Source organism: Macrotis lagotis, chromosome 4 (assembly GCF_037893015.1).
Source record: "Macrotis lagotis isolate mMagLag1 chromosome 4, bilby.v1.9.chrom.fasta, whole genome shotgun sequence".
NCBI lineage: Eukaryota > Metazoa > Chordata > Mammalia > Peramelemorphia > Peramelidae > Macrotis > Macrotis lagotis.
In genome coordinates, this window is record NC_133661.1 from 150,189,793 (window position 1) to 150,213,326 (window position 23,534).

The 23,534-nt window shown below is 35.7% G+C and overlaps 1 protein-coding gene across 11 annotated transcripts in view; it reads left to right on the forward strand.

Annotated features, from left to right (window-relative positions):
• The window catches only part of TLN2 (talin 2), a 575,338-nt gene that overhangs the window by 526,935 nt on the left and 24,869 nt on the right, over window positions 1–23,534 (forward strand). For all 11 annotated transcript variants that reach the window (XM_074234301.1, XM_074234300.1, XM_074234295.1 and 8 more), the window contains 3 exons: window positions 4,547–4,654; window positions 19,026–19,131; window positions 20,593–20,717. In XM_074234301.1, coding sequence (XP_074090402.1) covers window positions 4,547–4,654; window positions 19,026–19,131; window positions 20,593–20,717 — 339 coding nt within the window. The remainder of the gene's footprint in view (window positions 1–4,546; window positions 4,655–19,025; window positions 19,132–20,592; window positions 20,718–23,534) is intronic.

A 23,534-nucleotide genomic window follows, 5' to 3' on the forward strand; every position in this document is an offset into this window, starting at 1 on the left:
TGAATCTCATCCATGTAAGTCAAGAGAATATAAGCTATCTTTGGTACATAATATGTACATAAATGCACGTTGATTAATTGGTTACATCTTAAAGTGAATGATTACAACCCATTTATACTCTCTTATCCTGAGAGACTTCTATTTATATTGTCCTCTAATGATCCAACATGCCAGCAGCTTACTTCTAGCTCCCTTGCTATTGACTGGATAGCAAAGTCGTTTAGAGACTGTTCACCCTTGCCACATGACCAACCTAACCTTATTTTCTGATCAAATCAACAAGCTCTTATATGCCAGGATCTCTGATGATCAGTGTGAACACAAATACAAGGAGCTTACATTCTATTAGGGGAAGACAACACATAAAGAAAAAATGAAAAGGTAAGGGGAAGAAAGTGGGGAAGGGGTGGAAATCCCTTCTAGAGAGTGAAGTGTGGAATTCCCAAAGAGGAATAAAAGAGTGAATGTGACTTTCAGGGAACTTTCCTTAAAACAGAGGTTCAGACAATAACTGACTAATTAGAGGAAGGGATCATAGAGGTAGAGTAATCTTTCGGGGTGAGAATGATGATGAGACAGTGTGACCTTCTGTGGTCAGAAAGCAGTGTATGTATGTAGAGAAAGGGAAAAAAACTCCATTTTTTTCTAGAGTGTATGTATATATACATATATGTATATATACATAAGTAAACTATAATATAAATGTACACATATAATATGTAATGTACATTAAATGGATGGAAAGATATAGACATATGATTTAGATTGTTAAAGTTTTTGTTTGTAATATCTCTTGGGTGCTCTTTGTTTGTATACTCTTGACTAGCTATAGGACCTTTCCATTATCTTTTAGCTGTGAAATCCTTCAATAACAATGGTAGGCTGTCTGTGTAGGTTTTAAGAGTTACTGAAAGATCTATCTCCCCTCCCATACTTAAACCTCTTCCATGAGCTAGCAGGTTATTTTTATTTATGATCTTTATCCAGATGGCCCTTGTTAAAATGCAGATGTGTTCCTGGTAAAGGATAATGGATTAAACTAATTACCCCAAGATAGAACACATGGAGGAAGGGGGCACCTTTACTACCTGCAGGCAGAATGAAGATATTGGGTATCTATGTAGAGAACAGAGGAGGCAACCTAGTGTTGAAATAAGAGCATATTATACCATCAGACTTATCAGAGATTCATAAGACAACATAACCTACAATTTACCCATTATTTCCTTACCCAGCTTTAATGCCAGATCTCCCTTTACTTTTATTGAAACCCTGCATCAAATAAAATATAATTTCTAACTTATTAATTTCATCACCTAAATTTAAGTTACTAACACAAAAATTGAGTTTTTCTAAGAAATATTTTATTTTTAATTGAATGTAGCATGGTTAGGCTTTTTTCATTAATCATATACACAAATTAAATGTGTCTTATCCATAAGAAATTCCAGATTAGTTTACTACATGCTACCCTGATTCATATTTTAAAGTAGTAGTAGGGAATTTCCAGCCTGTGGGCCTTAGTGGTCTGGAGTTGCCAGAATGGGCCTCAAAATTCAATAAATCTAGTAACTTTTTAAGGGTGAATTTATTAAATGTTTGACCAAATATAGTCCGCATATGATGTTATAAATATTCAAATGATCCTTGGCAGAAAAAAAACTTCCCCATCCTTGTTTTAAAGTGATGCTAGAGACTCTTGATTAAGATTTCCCCATTTTATATTTGAGAGACTGACTGAAAAGTCAGCTGACATGTGTGTTTCTACTCTGAGCCTAGTCACTGTTTTAAGTGGTTTACTAATATTCCATTTGATCCCCACAACTGCCCTAGGTTGTAGGAGCTATCCTTACAATTGAGGAAACTGAAGCAGATAGGTGAAGTAACTTGCCATCCTAACTCCAAGTCTATCCACTGTACTGTGACAATTTAGCAGTCTTATTCTCCAGAGTTCTAGTCCAGTGATCTTTCTATTATACCAAACTAATGTGTTCATATTAAGCAGTATCATGACAGGCTCATCCTGCTTTAAGCAAGCTTTTTGAAATATAAGAAAAACCTGAATTTAGAAACTGAATAAATTAAGGGACAGTGATTTATATCGCAAAAAGAATATTCATTTTGTGGCAAGCCTTTTTCATAGGCTTCTTTTTTCAAGCAGCAAATTTCTCTAGTGCATTTCAAATATGATTCAATTTACAAAAATTCAATTTATACACAACCCAGAAGCACATGTGCTACAAAAAATAACCAACTGTTCTTGAAGTTGGTTCTTTGTTACTTATTGTTATTTTTCTGGGATTGTATTTTGTGTTACATTTTAAGAAATCATTCATCCTTCTTAAATTATCTGTTGAAATTCTTGGGGGCAGTGTCCTAAAAAAAAAAACCAGAGGGCTACTTTGGGCAGATTGTCAAAGAAGCCCTTATACTTGGAGCTCATCCATGTGTAAATGTTTAGATGGCGCCATGACACTGAAAAAAATCACTAGATTTGGAGTTAAAATAGCCCAGCGCTATCAACTATTGGTATAAACTTGGGAAAGGCTTTAATTACTTGGGCCTATTTTATAATAACAATAATTATAGCATTTATCTACTATTTTAAGATTTGCAAAACATTTTACATATTTGTTCTTATTTGATCCTCAGAATGATCTTAAGAGATAGGCACTCATTATCCTCATTTTAAAGATGAGTAAGCTAAGGCTGAAAAAGTTAAGTGACTTGTTCATATATGAGATATGATTTAAACTTAGGCCTTCCAGATTCCAATCTAGCTACCTCTGTGTCCATTCTTTAGCCTAGCTACTTAATCTATTAAATGACATATGGATGAGTTAGCCTCTAAGGACCTTCGAGCTCTAAAGCTATGTTTGTTTCTTCCAAACCTGTGATTTAATAGATGAAAGAAATCCCACTATAAAAACTCACTGAAGTAGTGAATAACATCTAGTCTTAGACCCCTGTGAAATTACAGGGTCACATAATCAGAGTGTTACAAAACAGGGGGTTGAACCCAAGCATTCATTGACTCCAAATACTCTATGCCATTCTGCCTCTATGTGAATCTTTAGCCAGACATTGTGTCTTGCAAAACTCATTGGTGGTCTATGCTTATATTCCTTCTCTGGCTTCGATTTCTTCTTCTGTAAAACTTTAGGGCTGAATAAGTTGTTCTGTAAGGACATTTCTAGCTCTTAACATTCTATGGTGCTATTTGTCCCACTCAACTGGAGGCCCCACCCAGGGGTATGCTAGAGCTATTTATCAGGAAATCCATTCAGTTTTCAATTTATCCCTTAGAAATCAGCAATCTGGGCTTTTATGGTTCTGTTTATTATTTAGACTTGAAAGTGATGGAGAAAATATAAATAATGAAGATTTAAAAGTTTATCTTGGACACACACAAACACACACATACACACACACGTGTGTGTGTGTGTGTGTGTGTGTGTGTGTGTGTGTGTGTGCGTGTTTGTATTTTCCTGGAAAGATAATTGTTAAACATTTACCTGGGCCCACCCTAGCATCATTATCTGGCTTTTTCCCCACTGCTTCCTTAGAGGAGTACAGAAATTGGCCCCTACCTGAAGTTCAAGGTATGGAGAGAGAAATGAAAAGATCTCACAGTACTATAAATGGGAGAGAGCAAGCATTAATTAGCTGGCTCCCTGGACTCAGGCTGTTGGCAACAAGGTTAGGTGAGTGGCATAGCAGCAAGGGACTGGAATCATTAGTAACCATTCAATTTCAGTTGGGAAAGAAAGTTAAGAACTTAATCATGTTGTGGGATGAGCCCTTGCACCCAATATTACAACTCTAGGGAAAGTTGTGTCTGTTTTATTCACCTGTGTAATGGGAACTGAATAAGGAAATAAAATACTGTCAGATTTCAGATAAGGGAGTTGGAGAACAGCCTCAGAATTTTCCTAGAAATTCCCTTATCCAGAGTCATTGCTAAATTTCTATCTCTGTTTATTGATGGTCTGAACAAATCAGTAAATTTTATGTTAAATGATTCATTTCTTCCTGTTCGTAACACAAAGGCCCCAGATGAGTTTTTTTAAATTATTAATTTTAGTTTCACTCTTTGGATAGCATAATCAGCTATCCAGTGACCATACATGTAATTTGCAATGTAACCCTTTATTTTCCTCACTTTTGAAAACCATTTCCTTAATAATTCAGAATAAGACTGGTAGATCTCCCCCTTCCTCCATGGTAATATCTTTGAGAAATTAGATTTTAAAATTCATTGTAGTTCAATAGAAAGAGTACTGGCTCTGGAGTCAAGAACCTGGGTTCAGATCCTGCCTTTGACACATATTATCTGTGGAATCAGGGCATTTCTTCTTCCCTGGAACTTGGTTTCCTCATCTTTAAAATGAGAGGGTTTAGTTAGTCCTAGATGATCTTTGAAATCTCTGTCATAGCCAGCTCTATCCTATGAACTTGGGGGGGGGGGGATGACTTCCTTTCTCTGCTTTGACTGTACATGTATGATTCTTCCTGTTCTAAGATTGGTGTTTCTTTCTGTCCTTAGCAAGCTTCATATCATGCTGATGTTGCTGAAGATGTGAGAGCCCGAGCTTTGCGATATGGAACTGAATGTACCTTGGGATACCTGGATCTCCTGGAACATGTCCTTGTGGTAAGAAAAATAAATCTCTCTCTCCTTTTCTCTCACTTTATCTTTCCCTTTTATTCTTTCTCTTTCCCTCTCATCTGTTTTCTCCTTTCTCTCTCCTCTCTCTCTCTCTCTCTCTCTCTCTCTCTCATTTTTCCTGTATCCTTTTCCTTTCGCTCCTTTTCTCTTTCCTTTCTATCTCTTTTTTCCTTCTCTCTCTCTTTCACAGACCATTTTAACAGTAAATGTTTTCAGAACTTGTCTCTCCTAGGAATTAAAATGAAGGTTTTGGTAAAGTGAAAAGCAAACGTACTTTACTTTCATACCTTTTAAAAGGTTTTTGTTGCCTCTATCCTCTCATTTTACTGCCTCACCATCATCGGATGGATGGATGTGAAGATGGAAGAAATGGGAATGGTACTTCCATTTTTCATTGAAGGAAACTTAGAAATAGAAAGGATAGATGATTTACTTGACATACAAGCAATCTAGCACCCACTTCCCTCTTCCATTGCATGTTAGTTTAAGAAATTTCTCTTTTGGACTTCAAGTCTATTAGGATATTTAACCTGATTTCTCTTTTGCTCACATATATGTGTGTTCCAGTGACTTTGACAAAGGAGACAACATGGAATAGTGGGGGGGGGGGATGATGCCACAATTCAGAAGAGACCCCAGTTCTTCTCTTACCCCAAAATCACTGTATATTTTCTTTGTAGGTGTTTTTGTTGTTTAGTTACTTTTTAGTGCCCATGTTGATTTCTTCTGGTAAAATATAAGCTTCTTATGAGCAGGAGCTGTCTGATTTTTGTATTTGCATTTCTAACACCTAACACAGTACCATTTAAATAGTCACCTCTTAATAAAAGTGTATTGAATTTAAGTAGCTTTCAGTTAACCAGTGTGACTTTGAACAAGTTCTTTAACTTCTCTGCCTTGTTTTCCTTAAGTAAGAAGAAAACAAACAAAAAGAAATTATTAAACAGCTAAACAGTGGTTAAAGTATTGGGCCTGGAATTAAGAAGGTCTGAATTCAAATACAGACTCAAATACTCACTAGCTGTATGGCACCAAACAAGTCACTTGATGATAATATTATCTACTTCCCAGGGTTAGAGAAGAAGGAAAGAGAAAGGGAAGAAAAGGAAAGGAAAGGAAAGGAAAGGAAAGGAAAGGAAAGGAAAGGAAAGGAAAGGAAAGGAAAGGAAAGGAAAGGAAAGGAAAGGAAAGGAAAGGAAAGGAAAGAAAAGGGGAGGGAGGGGGAGGGAGGGAGGGAGAGAGAGAGAGAGAGAGAGAGAGAGAGAGAGAGAGAGAGAGAGAGAGAGAGAGAGAGAGAGAGAGAGAAGAAAAGAGAAGTGTGGGAAAGAGGGGAATGTTTGTTTCCTTCCTTATTAAGTGCCTACTGGGGCCAGGCAATATTCTAAGTATTTTATTAATTTCAACCATTGAGCCTTACATCCCTAGGAAATAGGTGCTATTATTATTTCCATATTTTAGTTGAGGAAAAACAGCAAATAAGTTAAAAGACTTACCCAGCACAAAAAAATATGGTCTAATGCAAGATTTAGAACTCAGATCTTTCTGACTAGCCCCAGTGGAGGCAGGGAGGAGATGGAAAAGATGACCTGATCTCTAAAATCCAGCTCTAAAATGCTTTTATCCTTTGAGCCTGTACAGTAATGAGATTGATAGCTTGTGTCTTTGTGGGATAGTCTTAATTCTCCTGAGCAAGAACCTTCATTCTGGAGTGCCAGGGGAAAGGAAACAATTCCACATGTTTGTTACCAGGCAGGGGCCTTAATGTCTGCTTAAATTAGATTAGCTTTTATAATATAGATAAAAATAAAACAAGAAATCTTAGTCTTGTGGGATCCATACACAGTAAAGAAACCAAATTAAGAAGCCTATGAGATTTCCTTATTAGAATTTGCCCCATAGAAATCACTTACATTTATAACCTTAGTTCATTTTTACCATATGCTGCCACAGAAGTTCTATTCCAGTACTTTGTCTTGGTTGGAAGGGACTCTGGTTTTTCTTAGGAGTTTAGGCCCAGGTAGATTCAAAGAGTTTCATCAGCCATCAAGTCATGCATTTTTTTTTTTTTTTTTTTTTGGCCAAAGCAGCCCATAAAATGGACAAAAATCCAAAATGGCATTCTGTCCTGGTTGAGGACCTTTTATTTTACAAAATGATAGTGTCAAAGGATGCTATGAATTGCAGTTCTTAAATTGTCTATAAGTTAACTTATCTGTTGAAACTCCTTTCTTGTGAATTTTATTATGGTAAAAATAAGTTGATACATTAAAAGTAGATCCTAATTAGTGCAAGTAATGAACTAAGTGCTTGCCTTATTTGAATTTGTACTATATATTTCCATTGAACTGGACCAAACCTACTGTATTTTAAATATAATTTTACTTGGAATGGTGCAAATTTCAAATAATGCAACCACTAATAGGAACCTAGCTGTGAAGAAGTAACTGACCTACATCCATATTTGCATAACTGAAACCAGAAGATATAAAAGTTTTTGTTTAATGAAAGAACGAATCATGTTTTCTTTGAATAGGCAAATATTTTGGATAATAGACTCTCAGACTGTAAAAGATTTTAGAAGCCATATTAGGCAAATCATACCCATGCCTCCCCTCTTAAATATCCCTAGCAAAGAGAAAATCCAAAGCTTTTCATAACTTAATTCCCTTCTTAGTTATCTTATATATATAACTTGCTCCTTCTTCCTCTTACCACCTTAACATCCTGTTTAATCCGACACACTGGTCTCCTTGCTCTTCATCCTCCATTGCCTCCATCCAGGCAATTTCCATTGGCCTCTCTGTCTTCTTTCAAGTCCTAGTATAATTTTACCTATCAGAAGCCTCCCCCTTCCCCGACCCCTGTCAGTGCCTTCCCCATCTTGGTTATGTCTAATTTATGCCATAATGTATTGTTTACATAATTATTTGCATATTTTTCTCACCCATTAGACTGTAAGTTTCTTGAGAGCAGCAACTGTTTCTTCATTAGCATAATGATTAGTACATGGGAGGCACTAAATAAATAACATATCAATTAAGTGGTGATCTAGGTTCTACTTGAGAGATAGCTTGCAGTTGACAAAAATCATATCTATGTGAAATCAGACCATCAAATGGTTAGAGTAAAAAAAAAATTTGATTAAATAACTTCAAACAAGGTTAAAGATTAGAAAGTAACTACCACATGATTATAGTAACTCTGACTTAATCTTTTTAGACAATTAATTTTTAATGAGAAATGGAGAAATATAAATAATAAATATTGACTGTCATTAAAATATGTAGTCGATTTTTAAAAAGTCACCAAATCAAGATTAAATGAGCCAAGAGTTAGAGAAAACATTTAATCTCCTTGTTAAAGGTAGAAACATGATAACCAAGGATAATATCAGTTTAGAACTCATTAGAAAGGAAAATAGAACACTTTGAGTATTATGTTCCTACAAAATAGTGAAAAGTTTTTATGGAAAATAAACTTAAAGCCAGCTTTGCGTGAAATCTGGCCATGTCCATCTAAATAATATTTGAAAATGAAATTGGACTGAGGATACAAGACACAAAATAGAACATTTATGCTTGTGTTAATATATTTATATTTGTTAGTAATACTATTAGAATTGATGCACTTAATGTCTTTCACCTATGTTCAGAAATGACAGTTAACATTTAAGAACCTTGTCCAAAACTCAAACTGATCGAATACATGTGGAAAATCAAGATATATGTCATGTTGGAGTAGACATAATTTTTTAGGTGCATAAGAATTGTTTTTCAAAATCTCTCAAGTTAAATAAAGATTTCAAAAGAATAATCAGATCAAAAGAATCTGTGATCAAAAGATCAGATTACCTCCCCCCAAAAAAGCTGTTGTTGAGAAAGCCTCTATGAGAATGCAAGAATAAAGGATTTCTTTATGAAAACATGAAAAAGATTAAGCAACATAGTTTTGTGGGTGACTTCCTATCATGGACTCCATCTTTAATGCCACAGAATTGACTATAAGGTATAGAAAAATAACATCCTACTTTGTTATTGAGTGATTAAAAAAAATTCACTCAGTTGAATTAAATATATCCATGAAAGGGGGTGGCTAGGTGGCACAGTAGATAGAGTACCAGCTCTGGAGTCAGGAGTACCTGAGTTCAAATCTGGATTCAGACACTTAGTAATTACCTAGCTGTGTGGCCTTGGGCAAGCCACTTAACCCTATTGCCTTGCAAAAAAAAAAACTATAAAAAAATTAAAAAAAATATATATCCATGAAGGCTATTCTCAAAAAAGGTATCTTCTCCATTAAAACATTACCAAAAAAGGGGCGGCTGGGTGGCACAGTGGATAAAGCACCAGCCCTGGAGTCAGGAATACCTGGGTTCAAATCCAGTCTCAGACACTTACTAATTACCTAGCTGTGTGGCCTTGGGCAAGCCACTTAACCCCGTTTGCCTTGCAAAAAATAAAATAAATAAAATAAATAAAACATTACAAAAAATCAACAATAAGAAATGGACATCAGAAATGACATCCTCACTGATTACAGTTATTTTATAGCAAAGTTTAAATACTTTAAATATTACCACAAGAATACCAGAAAAGCCCAGAAATTACCTTAGTCAGCAAACATTTGACTTACTATAGTTGCCAAGTAGAGGAAAAAAAGATGGCTGCCAAAGCCAAAAGTGGTTTAAAATATAAACTCGTTTGTAAAATTTTATGAAGGATAATGAATGATTAAGAGAAACATTTCATAAAATAGAGAAAAGCATTAGAGTGTAATACCAGGATTCTTTTGGGTATTTTTTAAGTTTAACAAAAAATACCAATAAACAGGTTGATATCAAAGAAAATGCCTGTAAAGGACAAGAATGGAAGGGGTGGGAGTGAAATTGAAAAAATATGGAAAAGATCTACAAAGAGGACTAAAACAATTGTTTTATACATCAAGAGCTATAGGACTATCCCTTAAAGGGAGATAGAATTACAAATAAAGAGAGATTAAAGATAGGTCAGACAACTCTACTGGACCAAATGAACATAAGTGAGATCTATGCTAGAGAAACTATAATTATGAAATAAATATGAAATGATAACCAAAGGGGCAGCTAGGACGCTCAGTGGAAAGAATGCCAGCCCTGGAATCAGGAGGACCTGAGTTCAAATCCAGCCTCAGACACTTAACAGTTACCTAGCTCTGTGACCTTGGGCAAGTCACTTAACCCCACTGCCTAACCAAAAAAATGATATCCAAGATTTCCAAAGGTGGGGAAGATACCAGAGGCATGGAAAAAAGCATGGACTTCATCAGTATATCCACAAAAAAAGGCAACTGAGAAAACATTATTGACCTGTATGGCTCCTTTCCCACTTATACAAAAACCTTCATCCAGCTTGTCCATCAAAGCAGTTTTTTGTAACTGATAATCCACAATAAACCACATCTTTGCCATTTTACATTTGACTGAAAGATATTGAGACCATTAATCCTTTCTTGCTTGTTGTTTGTAGACTAGGGGGGAAAAAACATTTGATTTTGTAGAACAAAATTTCACCAAGATTGTTTTTTTTTTAACAAAATGTCTCCTTCCCATGCATCAAAATCATTCAAGATTCCTTAAAAAACATAGCAGAGGGGCAGCTAGGTGGCATAGTGGATAAAGCACCGGCCCTGAAGTCAGGAGTACCTGGGTTCAAATCCTGTCTCAGACACTTAATAATTACCTAGCTGTGTGGCCCTGGGCAAGCCACTTAACCCCATTTGCCTTGCAAAAACCTAAAAAAAAAAAAAAAACATTAGAAATAATCCTATTCAGTAACACTCTGATCATAAACATGAAATGAGGCAAATGAGTAAAAGTTAAGTGGCTTGCCCAGAGTGAGGTTACATTGAACTCAGATCTTTCTGACTCTAGGCCAACACTCTGGCATCATTTAGTAGCTTTTTCTGGACTGTAGCATGTATCTCCATGTCTTAGACAGGTAGTTTTCAGCTCTGAATGGGCCAGCCAGCCAGGTATCAGAGGGAACAACTGGGGACTTCTTTTAAAAGACAGTTATCCTTCAATATTACAATATTATCATGTATTTAAGTAGTTACTAACATTTCCATTAATTTGTTGTTTATTACAACAAATCGTTGTATTTTTGTTTATTATTTACTATTGGAAACAGGTCTTTCGAACCTTAAATTTTGCAAAATTGAACAGTTTATATATCTGTTCAAAGCCTACAACCTGGGTTTCTTTTTCATCTTTAAACACAATTATTGTCATTGTAACATATAATTACAGAGGAAATGTACTTCATTTTTGTTTGATGGTTTTTAGACTTGAAATATAGAAGGAACCAGTTCTAAAAAGAAAACTGTTAAAAGGAAAAGGAAAGGAAGTTAAAATGAGTTTTTTGTTGTTGTTGTTGTTGTTGTTGTTGTTTTTTGCAAGGCAATGGGATTAAGTGGCTAGCCCAAGGCTGTGCACACAGCTAGGTAATTATTAAGTGTCTGAGGCCACATTTGAACTCAGGTACTCCTGACTCCAGGGCTGGTGCTCTATTCACTGCACCACCTAGCCGCCCCAAAATGAGTCTTTTTTAAAAATCTATGTCAAAGTACCTAAACATGTTTATTGATTTTCAAGCTAACCTTGAATGGGAATATTTACAGATTTTTCCTGTGTATCAGTTTAGATAAATGGGGGGGGCACTAAAAATATTTTGATAACTGTATTTCAATGTAATTGGTTTCCTTTGAAATCCTAGGTATTTATGCATTTAACAATATTATTCTGAAAAAGGGTCCAACAAACTGAAAAAAGACCCCTGACATTAAAGAGATTAAGAACCTCTGGTTTAAATCATTGAAGTTAAAAAATAGACTCTTTTAAAAGGTTTATTCCAATGATTTACAAGAAGAAAATCTAAACTCTAAGCACTATTAATAATCTAAGATTATTTATCAATCCTAGAGCTTCTTCCCCATCTGTTTCTTTTCCCAGATACCTATGCAGTTGGGGAGCTTGTAACTTAACAGAACCAGTTTTTTTTTTTTGAAGTTATGTTATTTTGTGTTAAATTAACTAAAATGCTGACTTGATTTAAATTAAATTTTGGAAATGTTAATGTCCTAAAATAGATTTAATATGAAGTAAAGTTAAAGATTTGTGAAGATCTAAAAAAAAAGTCCAGGAGACTTTATTATTCCGAATAATTCCAGTCCCAAAAGAAGAAACCCTATGACTAAGAATTTGAATTATAAATGAGAATGCCACAAAAATTTGAAACTTAATACTCCACTTAAGTGTTTCTGCAGTCTCACTGGTGTAGGTATTCCTTCCAACAGAGCAGTTAAAACTTCTGTACAAAATTGTTGTCATTGGTATTCATGCCTTCTCTATTTATTTTCCCCCTTTCAGCTTCATTTCCTTCTTTATGTAGGTCAGGTTAGAATTTTTTAATCACATGCCACATCTTTTTCTCATTTTTATTCTCTAAGCTTGATACTAATTTTGATCTTTGATCTCATAAGTCAGTGATCTGGCTGACTCAGGAATAACTTTCACAATCAGTGAATCATGTCTTGTGCATTAAAATAAAATTAATTTCTTTTTTTTTGTGATGCTTGCCATTCCCAGTGCTTTCTTATTATTTTCTTGAAAGAAACATTCATTGTGAATGAGACTTCTCTTTAGTCTACAAGCCTTTGGCTAACATTTTTCATCCTTCTTCCATTTGCCTTGAAGTCCCCGATTATTAAACTATGTTGATTTAGTTCGAAAGTTATTATTGAATTCCTGGGGAAGCTGAATGACATAGTAGATAGAATGGTGGTCTGGAGGCAGGAAAACTCATCTTCTTGAATTCAAATCTAGCCTCAGATACTTAGTAGTTGTGTGATCTTGGAAGAGTCACTTTATCCTGTTTGCCTCAGTTTCCTCATCTGTAAAGTGAACTGGAGAAGAAAATGGCAGACCAATCCAGTATCTGCCAAGAAAACCCCAAATAGAGTCAAGAAGAGTCAGATATGACTGAAAAACAACTGAATGACAAATTGAGTCCTTGAAAAATTTTTTTCATCCTCCACAATCTTCTCCTTTGTTACTTCATCATTTGCAATCATGCTCCCTTATTGTAAATACGTTCTGGGCCCTCTTCTCTTTTATCTTCCTACTTTCTTGTTAAATTTTGCAGTTCCTGTGGGTTTCAATGACTCCCCAGTTTAAATATCCAGCCACATCAACTCCCTCAAGGTAAATTTCAGTCCTACATTACTAATTGTCTAATGGAAATATTTCAGTCTTGAAGTCCTGGGCACTTAACCTGGACCTTAAACTCAGCACGTCTAAAACTAAATCCATTTCCTTTCTCTCTAGACACCCCCACCCTTTTCTAAATTTCTCTGTTTCTGACAAGGGAACTCTTTCTTGCAATGGCTCAGGTTTATAATCTTGACATTATCCTAGAATCCTCATTTTATCACATATAACCAGTCTGTTGCCATCTCTTGTCATTTTTAATCTTACCTTCAACCCCTTCTCTCCTCTCCCATGGCTGGCACCTTAGCCTCAGGGTCTTACCTCCTCTCAGCTAAATTATTGCAAGCACCTCCCACTTGATCTTACCTGAAGTTTCTCCCCACCCCAGTCAATCCTCCATGCTGCTGCCAAAGTTGTTGTCTCCCCCCTCCACTAGAATGTAAACTCACTACAAATAGGGATTGTTTCTTTCATTGTATCTGCATCTCCGGTGTCTAAAATAGAGCCTGGCGTATACTAAAGAATTATTGATTAATTACAGCAGTGTATACACTGTGATTGTTTTTCTAGTATTCTTTTTTTGGAAATAGGATGATCCCTGCAGTATAGGATGACTAAATATACTGTGAAATAATATTTATTGTTGTATTTGGGGACCAAATAGAGCCAACTTCCCCCAACTTCATTTATCTCTCCAAAGAGACTCTGTGATCCATTTTCCCTTTTAGCTTTAACTTCCTTCTGTCTTCTAATTTAATTTATAGTGAGGTCATCAAGATTGTTTTAGTTCCTACAGTAGTATATCCACTCTCTGGTTATTAATAAATGATTTAGAAAGCCGTCTTCTGAGTTCGTTTAAGAATGGTATAAGAAGCATTGTTGTGGTTCAGTAAATATCTGAGGCCATATTTGAACTCAGGTCTTCCAGACTTCAGAGCTGGCAGTCTACCTACTGTACCATCTAGCTATCCCATAACAAGAGTATAGATTTTTAGCAAGTCTCCTAAAGGAGAAGCTTGTGAAGAAAAAAAAAAACAAGATAGACAAAATGTTACTTGTAGAAGATGATAAGATGTGAAATAACATTTAGAATCAAACCAAAAATATTATCCTTTTTTACTCAATAGCAAAACACATGAAAATGTTTCTTTTAAGCTTTATTCTTTACTGAAAGGTTAGCTCTGAGTAGTTCACCAGAACTACTACAGACCTCCTTTAAGGTCTGCATGAGTAGGGAAAGAAGCAAAGAGGACCTTACAAATCTGTTCATTCAAGTTCCATAGAAAAGCTCTTTGAGGGCAGGAACTATATCTTTTAGTTTCACAACTCCAATATACAACACAGTGCTTTGTGGTTTGTTTTTCCATTTTTACCATTTGATTTAGGGAATTCCCAAAAAGCACTGCATGAGCAGCTCCTTCTGATAAGCCTAAAACGTTCAAGAATTGTCTTGGGATACTGGTAGGTTAGGTGACTTTGTGAAGGTCCCACAACCAGTGTCTATCCAAGGCAAAATTTGAACTCGGATCTTCCTGACTCTGAGGTCAATAGTCTATCCTCAATGTCAGTGGACCTTTACCCAAAAATATATGTCTTTTACCTAATTTAAATTTATTTTGTATTTCTACACATGTTCATATTGTCCATTTGCCCGTCTCAGATTTGAAACTTCTTGGGGCCAGCGACAATTTGACAGTCTGCTTATCTCACATAGTACTTAGCACATTGCAGATGTTTAATAAATACAGGATATCTCAAAAGTCTTAGTGCCACTTTAAGCCACTAAAGCTTGAAGAACTTATTTAAGCTATTCCAACTTATTTCCCAAAACTGCACAAAAGCTGTATGATCAGCAAATTTAGTCCCATTTCTAAAAATTCTTCCAGTATGGAGGTAAATTTTGGAAATTATAATATTGCATAACTGACACCCCTTTATAAATACTGGAAGATAAACCTATTGGTACAAAGAAATGAATTTTGATTTCAGAAGTTTGAAGTTATTGAAAATGCTCTATTATTTTCTACATGAAACCAAAACTTTCTTTCTCCTGTTTAATTCTGAACCAAGTTCATTGTCCATTTAGTGTCTACCCTGAATAAGTAAATGTACACACACACACACACACACACACACACCTCTATAGATACATGCTGATTTTATCTTTGTATCATCTCTTGGACATGACTCCTTCTCTCCTCTGACACTTGATACAGGGTGTCATCACCTCAAAGCCTGAACTATTGCAATAACTAGTTACTTTCCCTTTCATATATTTCTTCCCACTCCAGTCCATCCTCCTCTCAGTTGTCGAAGAGATTTTCCTAATGTGTAGCTCTGACCATGTCAGCCCATTTCCCTGTATTCAGTATTTCCAGTGACTCCCTATTACTTCTAGGATCAAATATAAAATCTTCTTTTGGATATTCAATGTCCTTCATATCCTAAATCCTTCTCAACTTTTCTTATTCCTTGCATTCCCCAACATACTCTAATTATACTCCTTATCCTTGGGATTCAGAGGTAACTCTTTGCCTGGTCCATTTGTTGTTTGCCTTTAATTCATAAAGAATTTGGCTTACAAGGCAAATATGTAAGCTCATTTATAAGCATTCAGTGAAAGAACCCATCATAGTCTCTTGCAATCAGAGTCCAAAATTTATGCACAACCATAATATGTGATCTTTAAGTGGTGCTGAAATTACCCTCATTTCCACCAGCAGAATTTTAATTTCATTCTTTTTCCTTCCATTAAAAATCACCTTACTCTCAGAATGTCTCTGTGAAAGAATGTTCATTTAAAAACAGAAATTTTCTTCCTTGCTTACAAGTTCAGACTTTATACAGAAGTGACATCTCTTTTCCTCAAGTATAATTCTTTGTTCCCTCATTCCTTTCTGAAGCAATTTGAGTATCTTTTCCCCCTACCTTTCAAGACTATGAATAGTGCTGGCCAATATAATATAAATAGTTAATTTTTTTTAAAAATTCTTTCTATTAATTATATTTCTGAAGACCTGACTGTTCTAAGAGACCATTAGAGTGGAATAGAGGTATAGAGTGTTGAGCATGGTGTCAGGAAAATCAAAGTTTAAAACTAACCTCTCACTTACTTTGTGACCCTAGGCAAGTCATCCAACCCTGTTTGCCTCAGTTTCCTCATCTGTAAAATAAGCTGGAAAAGGAACTGGCAAACCACTCTAGCATCTTTACCAAGAAAACTTCAAATAGGGTCATGAGTCAGACATGACTGAAAAGCAACTGAAAGTTCTTCTGGCAGTAGAATATCCTAATGGATCCAAAGATTTTCCAATTAACTACTTGCAAACCCAAACCTCTAGAGGGATGGTAAATATTACAGTTAGTGTGGATTTGGGGTTTATTTTATTGTCTTTTAGTCTTCAAGAGAAAAGTTAGTCTCCAAAAGGATTTAGAGTTGCTATATTGTTTTAAATTAAAGAGAGTAGGTATGGAGTTAATGGGGATTAGCTATTCCATTTAACTTACTCCTAAACAAACTCCTTTAAAAAAGGTTCCTATAGAATAAGTCCTGAAAAACGTCCCTTTATGCATGAATTGATTTCAGGAGGTCTGTAAATCTGTGGGTTTTTTAAATATAGATAGATAGATAAATAGATAGATAGCTATATTTCAGGTAAATTTGTTCTTTGTGATCCTATATATTTTGTTTTACACAGTTAAAATACTAAGAAGGGGGCCATAGACTTTACCAGACTGCCAAAAGAGCCATGACACATAAATGCTTAAAATGCTTAAAAAATGCTTAAAAAATAATCTTCCCTTTCTGCTTCCTTTCCTTCTATCTCTGATTATACTTGGGCAGGTAAGTGATAGAACTGTGAACTTGCAGGCAGAAAAACCTGAGTTCAAATTCAACCTCAAGAACCTTACTAGCTGTGTGACTCTAAGCAAGTCATTTAACCTCTGTTTGCTAATTTACTGGAGAAGGAATTGGCCAAGAAAACCCTAAGGACAATACTGCCATGCTATGCATGGTCATGTGGAGTAGAACATGACTGCATAACTAAACAACAACAACCAGTTGTACGTCTGTGATTCAGAGTGACAGTAATATTAAAGGTTCTAATTTGAAAATGCTCAGTGAGACCAGTTTGGGAATCTTTTGGCTATCAAGGCAAGTACTTCCCAGGCAAGTAGTGTTGATATACCTAAATCTGATGTCCCCAACTAGATTATGATGTCTTTCAGGATGATGTCTTGTACTTCTCTTTGTTTCTCCACCCTGCCTAACACTAAGCATACAGTATACAATAAATATTTGTTTCTTTAATCTTTGAAAATAAAGGATTATAAAAAAATCTGGAGTTATTAAATTAGTTCCTTGAGTCTAACCCCATTTCACAGATAAGAAACTGAGGACACAGAGACATTAAGCAACTTGCAGAAGGTCCCATAGTATGGGACATAGCTAGGATTTAAACCTAGGTTGTATAATTAAAAACCCAATGGTTTCTCTGGACTTCACTATACAAGGAGTAACCCGTTGAGTTGAGGATGAAAAAAACTGTAGAGTCACAAGGACTTAGGATGACTACTCACCAGGAGAGAGCAGAAGCTCAAAGCATTGGGGAAACTAGTTCTCTTTAATTAGAGTTGAGAGGAATAGGTCTCATGTTCTAGTATTTAATATTAGTATTTGATATAAAGTGGCTAACAGAGTCATTCAACTAACGGATTGCTTATTGTCTGCTTAGTATTGAACTGGTTTTTAAGGATGAAGATGGGAAGTAATGAAGGTAATAATTGTTAGTTTAGTTTTTTTCTAGGCAGTGGGGGTTAAGTGGCTTGCCCAAGGCCACACAGCTAGGTAATTAAGTGTCTGAGGCCGGATTTGAACTCGGGTACTCCTGACTCCAGGGCCGGTGCTCTATCCACTGCACCACCTAGCTGCCCCAAGGTAATAATTGTTGATGAAATAATATCAGTCTCCTAAATCAATTAGAACAATTTCAAGGAAGATCTTTGACCCATTTGGAATCCTTACACCTATACAAACTCTCAACTAATAAAGGAAATGGAAGGGGGTTTATCTTATCAAGAGAATTCTGAGTGGTTATTTATAGCTACACATCTCTCATTAAGTTTGTAAATCAAGAGCAGTGTTGCTCTAAGAGAGAAGAAAAAAAATTCCAAGATTTATGAATTTCTTAAGTTTCTAAATCTAAATATTACCACTGAATGAGTGAGTTTAGGAGGAGTCTAAAAATTATGAACTGATAGGTAGAATTAGGACTTAAATCCTTGGGGTAGAAGATGAGAGTCAGGGTTCACTTTATCTTAATTCTAGTGACTTCCTTGGGGCAGCTAGGTTGGACTAGTGGATCTTGAGTCAGAAACACCTGAGTTCAAACGTGTCCTCAGATTCTTACTATCTGTGTGACCCTGGGCAAGTCACTTACCCCATTTGCCTCAGTCTTCTCCTCTGTAAAATGAGCTAAAGAAGGAAATGGCAAAACACTCTAGGGTCCTTGCCAAGAAAATCCCAAATGGGAGCAGGAAGAGTTGGACCCAAATGAAATGACTGAGCAACAACAATGACTTCCTTAGATGGTCAGGAGAAGAAGTCAGCTGAAAAAGGTCATCTGACCTGGAATGGAAAAAAAGAGAGAATCAATACATAATCATCATCAGAAGGAAAAAAAGTCAACTTTGAATAAACATCTAAGGATAAAAGTGGTCCTCCTTTTTTTAGTCATCAGAGTTCTGCCCTTTCCTGTTTTACTTCACCCCATCAAAAAGTCTAGGATTTATCATACTTGGGGATTCCTCTTGGGGATTCCTTGGACCATACTGTTGGATTTCTAGGTACTAGCAGCCTTTAGATTTAGATCACACATTTGCTTTGTGTGTCAGATACTTGTTGGTGCTTTTGTTCTTATTAAGGTTCCTTCAGTGATGTGTGGGTGTGTGTTCCTTACAATTTGGATGTGATATGTGAGGAGTCAGTGTGGTTTTTTTTGTTTGTTTAAGTTTAGACCTTTATCTCATTTGTGAGCTTCAGTAGATGTAGGAGTATATTTTCCGTTTTGTTAACATGTAATCATGCCCCTGTTTTCTTTTCATATATAGATTCTTCAGAAACCAACACCAGAGCTAAAACATCAGTTGGCTGCTTTCTCCAAGCGAGTGGCAGGTGCTGTGACTGAGCTTATCCAAGCAGCGGAAGCCATGAAAGGTGGGTTTGATTCTCTCATTCTCCCACCCTGGATTGACAACATTCATTATCATCATTAAGAGCATTTTTTGTTTTGCGTTTTATTTTGGTCATTTGCTAGGCTTAAAGACAATCCACTTCAAACCTCTCCCAAAAAAAGAATCACTCTGAGTTGTAGAAATTAAGATAAAGAAAGTCAAGAAATAACAAGGTTGGGATATGTCTCTTTTAGGGCAAGGCTTCTCCTTTCTCTATATACTGCATGTACCTCTTTGTAAAGAAAAGTCCATTTAAAACTCCTTTCCCTATGATTGATTTTGTCATTTATTTTATATATGTTTTCATCCAAAGTCTAGGAATAGATCTTTGAATTCATTTGTAGAATACGACTAGGTAAAGAAATTGCTGCTGTTGCAGGTTGGCCGCTTCTCTGCAATCTGTGTTTTTTGAGAGTTGCTTAAAGGGAGGGGGTGGTGGAAATAAGGATCTGCTATATTAAATCTCTTATATTAACCACCTCCTATATGGTAAACATAGGTTAAGAACTATATCAAGTGAGTGAATTCTCATTTGATCCTCACAGCCACCCTGGAAAGTAGGTGCTGTTATTGTCCCCAATTTACAGTTGAGAAAATTGAAGGCAGACAGAGGTTAAGAGACTTACCCAGGGTAACACAGCTAGAAGTATTCTGAAGCCAGATTTGAACTCCAGTCATCTTGACACCAGAGCCTCATATATATATACATATATATATGTGTGTGTGTATATATATATATATATATATATATATACACATACATACATACATATATATGTATGTATGTGTGTGTGTGTGTGTATGTGTGTGTGTGTGTCAGAGGCGTGATTTGAATCCGATTCTTCCTGGCTTCTAAGGTCAATGTCTATCTACTCTACTCTGCCACACTGTCCTTAAAGACCAGAATTACCAAAAATATGCCAGCCAATTTAATTCTAAGTGCTGCTTTTCTAGCAAACTTCTCTGCACTTGATAATTTTCAGTCTAACTTTTGTATGCTGTAGATCAAGGTGTCATTTAGGAAGATGGCAATAAAGAATTCCTGGAGTGGCTTATCACTCATATTGCCATCATTTTGGACCCAATTCATTTTAATCTTGTATCTAGACTCCCTAGAACTTTCAACTGAAAACAGTAGGAGGATTCCACAAAAAAAGACATTCTTGGTTTGTGTGAGTTTGTTTACCATAGTTTTTATTTGGAAAACAATTGAACAAGTAATATCAAAAGCAAAGATTTATCCAAGATGTCTGGATAATTAAGTGTTCTCACTTTGAATCTAGAGCCATTAAAAGAGATGAGAGGAAATTAAATCTAATTCCTCTAATTCCATCAAAGTTTTACCACGTTATACCCCACAGTCTCTTCAGATGTTTGTGCTGAGGCTCAGCAGTAGGCCCAGAGCCATGACTACCAAGAATGATGATGTTGTAACTCATTTCAGGTACAGAATGGGTGGATCCAGAAGACCCAACAGTCATTGCTGAAACTGAATTACTGGGGGCTGCAGCATCAATTGAGGCTGCAGCTAAGAAGTTAGAGCAACTGAAGCCAAGAGCTAAACCAAAAGTGAGTGTTTATCCACTGTTGCTTTTGTGTCATCAACAGAGTGACTTCATGATTCACAAAAGGGGAGGTGGGAGAGGAACAGGAAGGGCAGGTATGCTACAAAAGAAGCTTGTCCATTCCATGTCATCAATCTATGGTTTCTGAATCTATTCATAATCTTTTCATAGTATAGAAATCTTTCTATCTCATACATAGAAATATTCATAAAATGCTTTCTTGGAAAGTACCTGTTACTCAGTGAAAGGTCAGAAGCTACCAGGTGATTATGAATTCTATCACTTTCATGAGTTTTTCACAGAAGAAAAGTAGAACCTTGATAACATTGGCATAGAAGGAAACTAAGCAGTTATGGGTCTGTCCATTAAGAGAGCCCTTGTCCTAAATGAATCATTTGTAAATGTCTTCTGCCACGAGAGATTGGAGTTTGAAGTTATTCCTATTCTGTTTTTACTCATTGATAGACATTGGAATTTAAGGTCATATGTGTCTTGGTGTGAAAGAGATGGGAAGGGGAGAGAGAAAAGAGAAAATCTCATTCATTGAGTAAGCTACTTTTGTTCAAAAAGGATTAGAAAGAGAAGGAAGATCTAAAGTTGAAAAGCTATAAACAAATAATAGTTAATAGTCTCCAACTAATTAACTGGCCTCACTCATTTCATCATAAAATAATAACCACTGCCTCCCTACCCACCATGAACAGATCCATTAAAGAACATGTTCTTGGTTAAGCTCTCCCTCCATGTTTTTTATTAGGGTCCTCATTCTCAGCCCCTTTTAATTTCCTTTACTGTGAGGCCTACAAAAAATAAAAAGTAGCTTCTCCTCACAGAAAGATTGAGAAGCCATTCCTGAATAGATCAAGAACAACAGGCTCTCTCTCCACTTTCCACTCTTACATAGCCTCTCCATTTTTTCAGGGAAGATATGAATGTAAAATAGCACATCTGACTCCTCAAGGGAAAAAGTTACTGACCGATGTAGTCTATAAGCATCTATTATCATTTAATGAGTTTATTAAGATGGGGGACAGTTCCTTGAACAGTTCTCTTTAAACCAGACAGATGTCTTCCTGGTCTAAAGAAACCAAATAATTAAAATGATCTAGTAGTTTAGGATTTTAGTTTCTTCCTTTTGTCATTAAATTATATCTACCCCAAGTGATCTCCATTGCAAAGAGATTGTGAGATGTCTGGGGAAAGTGCTAATTCTTCTTTCAAACTCAAACAGCAAAATAAAAAGTCTTTTCTTTGTTTTCTCATTTCTTCATAAATAAAAGGTGAGCCTTAAATTGTGGAAGCAGCTGTTAGACTTGAGTTTGGGGGTAAATAGTCTTTAATTGTTTCCTCTTCTCCCCTCCCAACTTTCTTTTCTATTTTTAATCCATGAAAGGATCTGCCTAATAACTCTGAAAAGATCAATACTAACATCTAAGCCACTTCCACGAATATTTTGATTCATTTGGGAAAGAAATGTACTTGGTTTTAAATTGACATTTCAGTTTAATATATTCTAAACACACTTGCTCTGTTCTTTCTGCTCTTTTTTTTCTTAAAGAGTTGTCCTTCATTTTTTTCTAGTTCTGAATTTCAGTTTCTCTCCATCTAATTGATATTCACCTGACATGTCATTTCACCTTATTAAGGGAGGATGAGACAGACCCATGTATTTGATTACCATGGCATTTGAGACTCTATTATGAGCTCCCCCAAAGTGGCAGTGAGAACAGTTCTAGCCAGTTGCTGACAGGGGTGGGACAAGCTCCACAAAACAGGCCAGATAATTAATTGCACATGAATACCAGGCCACCAGGAAAGTATCTAGAGACTGTGGCTTCTGCCTGCTTTCTCCATATAGAAAATTGCTACAAATCCATATTTTCCTGGAGAAAATGTCTATTTGTTCTCTGGATTATTCCATTTGACCAGTAAGTGAAAATAGAAATCCAATATGAATATAGACAAGAGTTGTATGCTACTGTCCTCTGATACCATCTAGCTATATTTCCAATTATGCCATAGATTTGAGGTCAGATCCCACAATAAGAAGAATATATTGTTACTCAGGGCCAGTTTCTATTCTCCGAATAGATGGTGGAAAATTTTTGATTCAGAGCCTTTCAAAAGTCATATGTTATCTTCTTAATCATCTTTGAGAAACTACTTATCCAAACTATAATATTCTAATCTGTCATAGAGAATCATCTGCTTTTTTTGCTGTTTAATAAAGACTATGTAAAATAAAGTACTTTTGCCTAGAGAAGACAATAATTAAATGTCCAGAAACTTTGCATTTCATTTTTGTACTCATTTTTCTACCTCCTTATTTCCCTCTCTCAATTGTACTCATCATCTCTCTCTAACCCTGCTTTAAAAAAAAAATTAAACTTTTTTCAGAAATATTTTAACAATCAGTTATTATAATGTTTCTGCCTTTAGGAAAACAAATATTCACACACAGTGTTAATACTCATTTTCACTGTTTATGAGAAATTGTATTTGATCTACCATAACAGGCCCTGAACATTTTGTGGGTGATAGTGATTGTAATACATACAGTTGGACATTTCTTTTGATTTTATGGACGACCTTTGGGAAGCTGACATTGTTGCTGAAAATTACTCTGCTTACCATATGCTCAAAATGCCTATTTTTAGTATATAATGATTTTGACATGTGAAGATGTTGCCTGGTATATTCCCAGCTCAAATTCCTAAAATTTAAAGCACCTCTTTTTGCATTGGATCTTCAGAAGAAGAAAAAAAATCCTCCTTGCTGAATTAAATTTTTTATAAGAAATGTGATATGATGATGGAATAAA